We start from the raw sequence: 12,327 nt of genomic DNA on the forward strand, positions 1-12,327 counted from the left end.
AAAGTGCAAAATTTCGTAAAGTTGAGATGGTAAATTGATATAAAATAAAGTTTAGATGCTAAAATGTAAAATAAGTCATAGTTCGGATGACAACAAAAAACATCAAATTACCTTCATTTATTTTTCAAAATAAAGCAAATTACCTCCTTACAAGAGTGGTTGTGATACACGCGCCTTAATTAAATTTTTTGGTTAATTTAGGAATAAAATATTAATTTATATATATAATCATAAATTGTTATTTATATATAATTAATACAAGTATTAACTACACTTAGACTCCTTTTATAAATGCGAAATTACACTACAAAATAAAGTGAAATTTGGGACGGATTAGGGATATTTTTTTTTCCATTGGAATGGTATGGAATTGACGGAGTTAAAAGAACCGAATTTTGGAATGGTTCACCTTCCATCCTTATAGATGGCGTTACAAATATTTAGGAATAGTTAATAAAGGACCATTCCAATTCGGCATGGTTATTGTAACACATTGTTGGTGGTCATTTCTGATGTTGAATTTGTGTAAAAAAAATTCATTTTTCTAATTGGAACGGATTGGATGACATTCAGAACAGTTATATTATTTATTTCAAGTTACTTTTGGAACGGTCTTTGTAATACTCATGCCTAAATTTTGGAATTGTATTTATTTGTATTGGTGATATATTAGGAATGGTCATTGGAATGTTTTGTTTGTCAATCTTTGCAACAATATTAGACAAGGTCAAATTTTAGTTTAGAACAGTCTCCTGTAACTGTTTTAGGAGTCAATCTTATTTAGGAATGCGTATTTAAAACTATTTTCGCAATGATATTAAGAACGATCAATCTTATTTAGAAACGCTTATTTAAAACAGTTTTAGCAATTGTATTAAGAACGATCACTAGTATATAATTTTAGGCGAGCATTAGCTACGAAGTGCAAAATGAATGAATATATATGGACTAAAATTGCTCTTAAAAAGCTGTGTAGGAATAAAATTATTTAAAATTGAGTTAAATAACTAAAATTAAATAATTTTAAAAGTTATCTAAACGAAAACTAAAATAAATAAATTTAAAGAATTAAAATTAATAACAGACAAATTTAAAAAACTAAATAAAAATTTTCTCATTTCCAGATATATAAATGAAAGAAGAATAAGTAAGGCAAGCCTGGGGATGTTCCTCTAGAGAGCAGTGTCCATAGGATAGCAGCCAAGAATCCGAACAGACCTCGCCAATTCCTGACCATCAAATACCACACTCGTAATTCCAAAATCTCATCATATGTAATATCCATCCATCTCTCTCTCTCTCTCTCTCTCTCTCTCTCTCTCTCTCTCTCTCTCTCTCTCTCTCTCTCTCTCTCTCTCTCTCTCTCTCTCTCTCTCACACACACACACACACACCCACACACACTAGCTAGGAGAAAAAATTATGATAATTAAAGCAAAAATAAAGTCACCTTGTGTGTCTTTTTTTTTTTTTTTTCAAATAAAGTCGTCTACGTTTAGATCGGATAATATATGACCCCTATCAATTTATTAATGAAATAACAAATAATTTTGATATAAAGTTCGATGAAAGACATAAATGTGGTTCTATTTTGTAGTTTACGTTGAAAACTTTCATTTTTCGTTGAATGATCTAAGTTGTAATGATTTTCTTTTAATCTTCTCATTTTCTTAAATTATCGTCATGTAAATCTTAATTATGGGATGAAAAATAAGATTCTGCTTTCCTAACCTAATGTACCGTGGACGTCTAATAAGTGAACAAAAATACAAATATTGATCATAGAATAAAACTGCAAAATTATTTATAAAAAAAAACATAAGTTACTATAACACACACAAACAAAAATTAACATGTGTTTCTAACATTGATGTTGGACGGCATCATATACATCGTCGGAATAAGAGAAAAAAAAAAGGAAAAAGCTTTTACCTGGAGATGTGCTAGAGCATACTGGGCTCTAGGCTCCTCCACTGAAGCTTCAAAGTCGATGAAAAATAAATAATTGAAGCACCTGCAGTAGACAGAAATCAAATTAACACAAAAAGTATGATAAAATTGCAAAATTAGTCGTGTATGTCGGGGAGTGGCCTTCGTGGTCCTGTAATTATGGAAGTGACAATTTTGGTTCATTGTCAGTTTCATTTATGATAATTGCAGTTCTTTCAGAAAATTGTACCTGAATTTGTCTGGAATAATTGGGTATTTTGTGAAAATTGATAGTTTTATTAAGTTCAGCGGGGAAATAGTATGTGAGCAGCCGTGCAAACATGGTTAACGAATTTTTCTCACAATGACCCCAATTTTTCCGGTAAAATGAAGGTACAATTTCATTCGGAAGGACTGCAATTGTTACAAATTGAAATAATAACGGACTTAAATTGCCACCTTCATAATTATAGGATCATGTCGCCACTCCCTTAATATATAGGACTAATTTCACAAAGAATAACGATATTTTTAGTCCTTAAGTCTTATAATTTATTTGATTTCAGTCCTTACATGATTCCTAGATTGAGTCTTTTTTATGATCTTGCTCATTTTTCGTGAAATTGACTTTTGAATCAGATGAAAATAATTGTTTCCAAGGCTTCTTTCAATGTCAAGTGTGCAACATGTGAGTTTTTCTATTTTTTTTTTTAACGACAGAAATGATCAAAATAGTAAAAGAAAAAAAAATACATGTTTAGGGACTAAAAGTGCAAATGGTGATTGTTTAGAAATTGAAATCAAATAAGTAATATTGTTTAGGATTAAAAGTGTTATTCTTAGAAATTTTGCTGTTTTTACCTCAAAAATAATTTGGGGATGACATTTTCTTGAAGTAAGTAACTTTATCAAAATTTGGTCTAGCCGAATCAAACTAATCTCACAGCAAGTGTGATGTATTTATCATGTGATTGATCATTTTTTTAACTGTACCAATCATATATATGACAGATATATCGTACTTGTTATATAATTAATTCGGATCTAACCATACCCAATTTACCCCTACCATGATTCCTTGGCATAAATCTTTCTAATTAAATAAATAAAGTAAAACTCACATGGTATTTCCATTTTTAGAACCATTCACAACCCGAGCTGCATGCTTTCCCTCTGGTCTGCTCTCAATCTGCAGTTTCATTTTTAAACCAAAACACAAAGAAAAAGATATATCACCACATAAAATGGGACTAATATGTAGACATGAAAAATTAATTAATGATACTAAAATTATCATTAAGAATATATATTTAGTGGCAAAAAATATTATTTTGTCATTGTAATGAGTTTCTATTTGCATGGAAATTGTCACCATCAATAAATGTTAAAAAAAGATACCTTACAAATTGATCATAGTATTTAGCAATTAGTGGCATATATATAATAACAAAACAGTAATAACAAATACAATTTTATCACTATATTTGCAATACTTTAAATTGTGTCACTAATTAATTATTTTTTTAATTTTATACACACTTTTTATTACTAATAAAACTATTATCACTTAATATATATATATATATATATATATATTAGTAACAATTTAGCAATTGTTATTTAATTTCTTCACATGATTTTGTGACGGATTTTTTAGTTCTGAACCGCAGGAATTTTGGGTTTCCAAAATTTTGCAACGAAGTTTATAGTTGTTACAAAAGTTGTCGCAAATCAAAATTTGAACGGATTTTCCTCAAATGTTCGTCCCAAACAGTTTGTTTTTTCGTAGTGACTAATATTATCTTTATATTCTAATAAATATGGAAAAATCCATGCAAATATGATGGAACTGCAAAGGAAAAGAAATTACCTTGGACAAATTAATGCCGCTGGATGCAAACACTGATAGTGCCTTGTGTAGTTCTCCAGGCCCTCCTCTTAGACTGAAGACTATGCTGGTCTACAATGGAAGTTCAATTATAAAAACTAATAAGAAAAGAAATACATAAGAAAAATACAGTCCAAGATCATAATATATCAATTTCCGTACCTTATAACCTGTTTTGTTTGTTGCGACGATTGGTTTTCTCGCAAGTCTGAGAAAACGGGTGACATTGTGAGAGTGATCCTGTTTACGACTCAGATGATTAATTAGAAGTAAATCATGGCGTACAATTATACCAATGACGCAAGAATTGTGGTGTGATTGTGTGAATATGGCATTAATTCAAGAAAAAAAACTTATTCCCTCATTGAACACACAGATGGAAAGAATCAGAAATTTATGTAATTTAGAGTTGAGCCGCGATGGTTATTTGAGACGAATGAAGCGTCTGTTGCAAAAAATGGGGAGAAAGCTAGCTATGTTAGATTTATCGCAAAAGTCATTTGGAAAATCTGGGGCAGGAAAAATTGTCGCAAAAACTGTCGCTAATTTGTGACAAACAACTTCCGTTGCATACTTACAACAAACTTTGTGGCGAGCTACCTCTGTTGCAAACTTGCGACGACTCGTGCAAGTAATTTGGGTAGAATTACAATCATCTTATGCCTTAAGTGTCATCATAAATTTGTTTGGTAGGTGGCTTTGCAATCAAATTTGGGACGAAATTTGCTTAATACGTGCTTTTTTTTGGAAAAATATTAATAAAATTTGATGAAATTTGTAGTTTGTGGGATCATTAGTGAGAATTGAAAAACTGAAAATTCAAAAATGGAGATAAATGGGGAAATTACAGTTTTGGTCCCTATACTTTGGTGAAAATCAATTTTGGTCTCAAAACTTTTCGAAGCATGATCCTGGTCCTAATCTTCACAAATTATTACGATTTTGGTCCATCCAGTTCCCTCCTAACTTAACATCCTTAAACCCAATTTTAATAGTCAAACCAAAATCATAACAATTCGTAAAATATTAGGGACCAAATCATGCCTCAAAAAATCTAGGGGCCAAAATAGATTTTGATCAAAATACAGGGATGAAAAGTGCAACTTACCCAAAATAAAACCAAACAAGGCATAATTAATCACCTGAAAATTTGTAGCCAGTATGTGGAGGCCGTAGATTTCTGCAGCACGGGCACTTGCAATGGCTCCATTTTCTCGAACACCATGGCTGGCCACAATCTATTTGCAAACAAGAAATTATACATATTTTAAATATTTCTGATTAACATTCAAGAACCAATAATTACACATATTGAGGTTGGTCAAAGATTTATCATATTACCTGAGCTGCAAGAGCAGTATTATCAACAGGAATTGCAGTTACCCCCAACTTGGTCACTGACATTTCACATTGAACAAGTGCCTGAAATCAACCACACCATGCTTACTTTACTTATTTTTCAATTTGTAGAATAAGTATATGTAGGAATGACAATTGAGACGGATTTTTCGGATGGTATAGACTTGAGATCCGCTCTGCGCTACTTTTGCAGATTCAAAACTCGTTCCGACTCGATATTTGAAATACCTTATAATTAAAATATATCTTATTCTGTAAATATAAGTATTAAATACAATTTATTTTTTAAATATATTTATAAATTGAATTTGGGGCGGGCTTAGGCGAGTCTTGGACAAGACTCAAGGCACAACTCAGATCCGATCGAGTCCACAAAATAAAAACCCACCCCCAGACCCCGACCGAATGATATAATTTGGAACCACAACTACCCCATTTTGTTGACCAAAAAATTTCTTCTACAGTTAGGACTAATTTTGATAATTTTAAAAAATTTAGTGATCAAAATTGATGAGGTAGGAACATTAGGTACCAAAAGGAGTAAATTCATTTTGGCACCCAAGTTTTATCATTAATGTCACTTTGGTACCTAAGTAATTACAAATAACTCAATTAGTACCCGAGTTTTGATATTAATAGCATTTTGGTACAGGAGTAATTAAGAATAACTTAATTAGTACTTGAGTTTCGATATCACTTTGATATAGAATTGATGTTTTTTATTTTTTATTTTTATATAATGATCATTTTACCCTTAAAAATAAATACAAGTAATAAACATACAAAAAAATGAATAAAATTTAATCAGTATATTTTCTTACTTTTATTTTCTATATATCGCCAATTTATTTTTTTACTCACTTTATTTATCAATATTTATAAGATAACCCATTATTTAGTAATTAATTATATTAAAAGTAAAATTCGAAATATATTGCAACCATAGAGAAGTTGAATTGGTATTCTAAATTTTGAAACTTTATAATCTAAAATTGACACTTCTTGATTAAATGAGGACTTTAATATCTTTGATGGTGAAATTTTGGTTCATTAGGACTTTATTATTAACATAAGTTATTAAATAATGAGTTTTTCTATATATTGAGAGATAATAATTTAGAAAGTATAAAATTTTGATAACAAAATATGAAAATGAAAGTCAATTGGTTCAAATAAGACAAAATATATCAATAGAAATTTATGTAAATTTTTCTTTGTGATATTTATTATTTTTTATTTTAATATATAGGGATAAAATGTCCATTATATTAAAAAAAATAGAAAAAATAAATAAATAAATAATACGAATTGGGTACTAAAGTGATATTAATGGTGAAAGGTACTATTAAGTTTTTATATTAATTACTTGTGTACCAAAGTGATTTTAGTGGTGAAACTCGCATACGAATTGAGTTATTTGTAATTACTCATGTACCAAAATAATATTAAGGGTAAAATACACTTAGCCCCCTGAACTATTCGTCATATAACATTATCCCCCATAAAACTTACCCCCTTGGTTCGATAAAAATATCCCTCATGCCTTGAACAATTATGTTATTTTCAATATATTTTAGTATTTTGCACATTAAATCATCACTCACTTATTTTTTAATCAATTTTTTTTAATAAGTGAAGAATTTACATTAAAAGTGGAGTATAAAAATTAATATATATATATATATAGTATAGATACACAATAAATATAAAATAACCAACAACTCATATATGCTTCTTAAAAAAAATAGACAAATATATATATATACTTATCCAAAAGTTAAATATTTCTAGAAAAAATAAATAAATATATTTTATCATATTTTTTTAGAGAAAATATGTTAAGAAACCGATATTTAATTATTCATTTTTATCTAAAAAACAAATAGTTAATTACTTAATTCATTCTCTAAATTAATAAAATCTTTTCATGAAAATTTTTATGTATTTATTGTACTGATATATTAGTTAACTTTGAGTCTATAAAGAAAAACAAAATTTGAACTATTTAACTTACTAATTACATTTTTCTTTATTATAAACAAAAGTTATTTTTTTCAATTAAGAAAATTTTAAGTAAATTTACAATACAAAATTACTAAAAATAAGAAATTTGTTGAACTAAATATATATACACATATATATTATAAGGGCAGTATTATCTAAAAGTTTAATTGTGGGGGTTAAGTGTTACATCTGTTACTTTAGGGGGTAATTGTTACATAACAAATAATTCGGAAGGCAAAGTGTATTTTACCCTAATATTTTTAAGTAAAATTCTCGTTGCTGATCTATATTTCTAAATATATATTTTAAAGAATTCATTGCTAAATTGTCAGCGATTAAATTTCTTGTATCAAATAAGATAGATTAACTATGAGAATTTTACTTGCTAATTATCTCGAAATTTTATTATTTTTTTTTTCATAGCTATTGAGCCATTTTCTTATAGTGTGTATTTGGACACAAAGCCATCCATTAAATAACTGAACGGAAGACTGACAGAGTATCAAAACCGATACCACTTTAAATTTATGCAAAATCAAAACTGAGAATCCCGTAAATAATAAAATAAACCTTATACGAAATGAAAAATACTAATTCCCCCACCCCCACCCCCACCCCCACCCCCACACTCCCATTCACCTTATCTTCCTTATCAAACTTCTTTTTTCTTTTCGTGGTATCCATTGCACCAAAAATTAGCTTACCCCACACGCTAATATATACAATTAATTAATCCAGAAGTGTCTAAAATTAAATGCCCCTCAGACCTCTTTATTCCTAGTAAGCCTCTTACGTTCAGGAAAATTCGACGCCGCCCGATTGGTTCTGTACTGTGGATTGCGACTCCTTCATTCGGTACATAATGATGTCCTTATGCGTATTTCAATAGCTAATAGCCTATGTACGTAGCTAAGAATCTATCCATTTCAAATTAAACTCACGCTATGTATTATTTATTTATTTTTGTATGTATGTCATAAATTACATAATTAAATGTTATCAGAAAACTATTATTACTTTAATAATTAAGTAACATTTTATATTATATAAGGAAAAATGCATTTTTCGTGCTTTGTTAATTATGATAGGTGGCATTTTTGGTCCATAATGATTTTAATTTTGTAATTTTTTAATTTATTAATATTAAGCAGTTCTCCTCTCCAGCAGCTTTAATTTTTAAATAATTTAATTGGAAAAAAAATAATCCAGCAATTAATGGTCTGGGAGACCGGTATTATGTTTGGATTAATATTTTGAATGTTTTGGAGATAGAGAGAGAAAAATAAAGATAAGTAAATATGTATTTTGAGATAGATGGTCTGTTTGGATTTGTGTTTTGATATAATATAAAATAGTGTAAAATAAGTAGTGTAGGTTTGATGTTGAATAGATTTGTTTATATTAAATTGGTACGTTGAAAATGATTTTATTGACGTTTATATTTGTGGTGAAAGAAGAAGAAAGAGAAGAAAAAAGAGAAGAAGAAAAGGAAAGAGAGAAGAAAGCTTCAGACAAACAAGAAAGAAGAGAGAGAGAAAAGGAGCGACAAAAACAAGAAAAACAGAGAAGAATAAAACATAATTAAAAAAAGTAATAAAAAAAACTAAATTCCAATTGCACACGTAGTGAAGGTGTGCAAATCACAAAACCAAATATAGGCAGGGGGTGGTAGCGTAGTCATTCCCCTTTCTGCGGGGAAAGGGGGAGGCGATCGAGGTAGGGTGATTATTATTTTTTTAAAATAATATTTTTATTTTTATAAATTATATTAATACATTTAATATAATTGTATCCAACGTGTAAACTAACTCATTTTCTAAAGCCACGAAGGACACCAAGAACTATTTAATTAACATGTCATGTTATTTTTCGGTAAAAATGAAAAAATTCGGTCCACCAAAGGACTAAATTTAATTAATTTTAAAACTTAATGCATAAAAAATAGGCATAATTATCGAATTAAAATTAATATTGGATATATTACACGGACCAAAAAATAATTTTTTCCATATAAAAATTTTAATTTTATATATTATTGATATATTATAGGTGTATTTTAATTAAAATTTATATAATATACTATATAAGTATAAAATTTTTCCTCATATATGTGGAGGGGCATTTTAGTCATTGTCCTAAAAAAATTAAGACCAGATTGAGTAGGGAGCTATGTGAGTCATTGTTCATAACATAAGGGTAATTTTTTATATTTAAATTTTCATAGCTGGCTTTTTTATAATTTTTTATATCACAGGGGATCGAAATGAATTTAACTCAATTTAGTTGTTTAATATGATATCAGAACCAGTCCAAACACTATTTAGATATATATATATAGAGAGAGAGAGAGAGAGAGAGACCTGAGGATGGCTGAAAACGGAGTTGAGTTGGTGGATTGGAACATCAGGCAAAGCAAGAAGGCAGTGATTGACAATTAGATGAGTCTCTCCAACTATGTGAACCCTATGTCGTAGCAGCAGATCGTAATTGCAGTGTATGCTACCCCCTATTGTGTTCTCTATTGGGATTACTGCTTCATCCACCAAACCTATTTCTGCTGCCTGCACCGCACGTAGTACGTGTTTTCTCAACAAACCAAAAAAGACGAGTCATTTCCACACTTTTCTTTTTCTTGTCTATAATTATTTTACAGAGATATTAAATTTGAAATCTCGTATCTTTAGGTCAATAAACTCTTCATTTCGTTAGTTACAGAAATCTCATCAATAGTGTCGTAATTTGTAAAAATTCTCACTTTTACCCGTTTTATCAAATTTCATTTGTATTTTGAGGGAGAAAGTCAGGTGCAGCACATTACTTTTTCCCTCAAAATACCTGCTGTGAATTGAGCAACAAACCGAAGAGAGAGAGAGAGAGAGAGAAAAGGTAGGGTTTGGGGATTACTTTGATGGCATCCTCAAACTTATCGAATGGTACTGTGTTAGAGTGGGGGTAAGCTTTCAGCGCAGCAGCCTCACTATGCGCACCTGGAACACCCTGATCATCATTCCATCAACAAAAACGATTGTTTGCTCAGAATCTCCACCCTACACCCATGATACATGCAAATAGAAACTGTATTTTTCGTCCTATATCTTAGGACCAGTATGTTTTGTTCCATTAGTTATGGAATTCTCATTGATTGATTTATAAATTACAAAAATTCTTACTAAGCCAGATTTCTTTAGTATTCAGACGGGAAAAGGCACGTGCTAATTCAACACGTGGCCGTTGCACAAAATACTAACGGAATCTGTTGAGATGACTAAAACTAAGAATTTTTTTGTAACTTACACAACCATTCATAAAAACTAATGCGACCAAAAGTATACTGACCCCTAAAATATGGGTCGAAAAATGCTATTTTCTCCGGTAAAATACTTGTAAGAGAGAGAGGGGGAGGGGGGGTAACCTGATATGCAACCCGAAGCACTGAAGCAGTAGAAGAATCAACTGAAATTTTGTCGGAATTCATTTGGAAATGCTTTAAAACCATGACAGTAGCAGAGCTGGATTTCCTAAATTGTTTCCTGCAGGAAAACAACTTGCTTTTTACTGCATGAAGTTTGGGAGAAGTTCCTGGAAGTAGCAACATCGGAAATAACGACATTAGAAAGAGATTATATGGATGCTCGCTGATTATTTCATCATCATCATATATATGTATATATACACAAACTAATACAGTAGTTAAACGCCTACACCTTTTAAATGAGGTAGCCATTGCCCGGATTCCATTTAATTTTGTCTTGTAATTATTTCTGTTGTATTTTTTATTTTATTTTATATATATATTATGTGGATAAAGTCTTTTCTTATATAAAATTAATGGGGCCTAGATATATTTTTAATTTCGTAATTTTGGCATACTTATTCTTTATTTTAATACCCTAACTACACCCCTAATTCATTTTGGGCACCCCGATTCTCAAGTCATCGGTCTTAGTACCTAACGTCTGCATTTTTCATCACCATTGCTACCCTCCGTTAGTTTTACCGTCAAAACTAACGTTCAACCCCATTTTAGAGGAAAAAATTGGCTGGATTTTGTCAATAAAAGGCCATGTTTGGCAGCTGTAAACATCAATACAGAAGAGAAACTTGAGAGGATTGAACCATGCATGGCAAAAAATGAAAGAAATGAGGAGAAATTAGTTTTCATCTTTCTCAATTCGAGTATGGGGAGATCCGTGTAAATCATTTTAATGTTTCTGATGGGTGTATGTGTAATTATCCAAAAGACAGGAATGATTTATGTAAACAGAGCATAGATCAGGGGTGTGAATATACTTATCCCATATTTTTATTATGAGACCACAATTTTATTACTGAAACAAAATTTTCTTTACTTTTATTTTTTTGTTTTGAATTTTAATCAGAAGTTAAAGTTTTATAAGATACTAGACGAATTTAGAATTTATACAAAAATAATTAATTAAAATGAAATAGGCTCTTTTCAATTTTATGTTGATTTTGTTGAAACATAATTAAGGATAAAAAAAAGTTTTTGACCAAAAACAAAATAAATTTGGGTTATTTTTTTATTCGTTAAGTAAACTTCATTTTTCTATTTGAAAATATAGAAAAAATATCAAATAAAATTAGCACTTAAATAGAAAGAATGATTATATACTTATTTATGTATCAGAAAAATAACTATTATTTTTTATACCAATATTTTGTTAAAGTATTGATGAAATGTAAATTGATTTCTCCTCATTCCGCTTTTTTATAAATTTTCTTGAGTTAAACTCACTCAATGCTCTTTTGTGGGGTAAATTATATTTTTGATCTCATAAGTGGACCCATCCAATTTTGATCTTACACTCAAACCAATTCACACACTGAGTCCATTTATGGTTTTTTTTTCAATTTAAGGACCATTGAGGGATTTTCGTCCAATTGATAACGGCAGCTGCTCTCCGTTAGCCAATACAATCAAAAAAAGGATAAATTATATTTTTGATCCTACAAGTGGACATGTTTCCAATTTCTCCTCATTCCGCTGTTTTATAAGTTTTTCTGAGTTAAACTCACTCAATGCTCTTTTGTGTATTGATATCTATGGCTACTGAATATGGCATTTTATTGAAAAACAATTTGCCTATTTTTTCCTCTAAAATAGGGTTGGCGATTAGTTTTAACAG

The 12,327-nt window shown here is 29.7% G+C and overlaps 1 protein-coding gene across 1 annotated transcript; it reads right to left on the bottom strand.

The window, feature by feature from the left end:
• Positions 1 to 954: 954 nt before the first annotated feature.
• Positions 955 to 10,842, bottom strand: LOC105159014 (arogenate dehydratase/prephenate dehydratase 1, chloroplastic-like). The gene is made up of 10 exons (XM_011075945.3): positions 10,593 to 10,842; positions 10,085 to 10,177; positions 9,541 to 9,741; positions 5,159 to 5,239; positions 4,960 to 5,055; positions 3,980 to 4,057; positions 3,800 to 3,889; positions 3,051 to 3,118; positions 1,933 to 2,014; positions 955 to 1,229 (listed from the first exon to the last, which is right to left on the bottom strand). Exons 1-10 carry the CDS (start codon positions 10,788 to 10,790, stop codon positions 1,173 to 1,175), a joined length of 1,044 nt encoding a protein of 347 aa, XP_011074247.1. The 5' UTR covers positions 10,791 to 10,842; the 3' UTR covers positions 955 to 1,172.
• Positions 10,843 to 12,327: the final 1,485 nt, after the last annotated feature.

This window comes from Sesamum indicum, linkage group LG3, assembly GCF_026168435.1.
Source record: "Sesamum indicum cultivar Baizhima isolate 11 linkage group LG3, ASM2616843v1, whole genome shotgun sequence".
Classification (NCBI taxonomy): Eukaryota; Viridiplantae; Streptophyta; class Magnoliopsida; order Lamiales; family Pedaliaceae; genus Sesamum; species Sesamum indicum.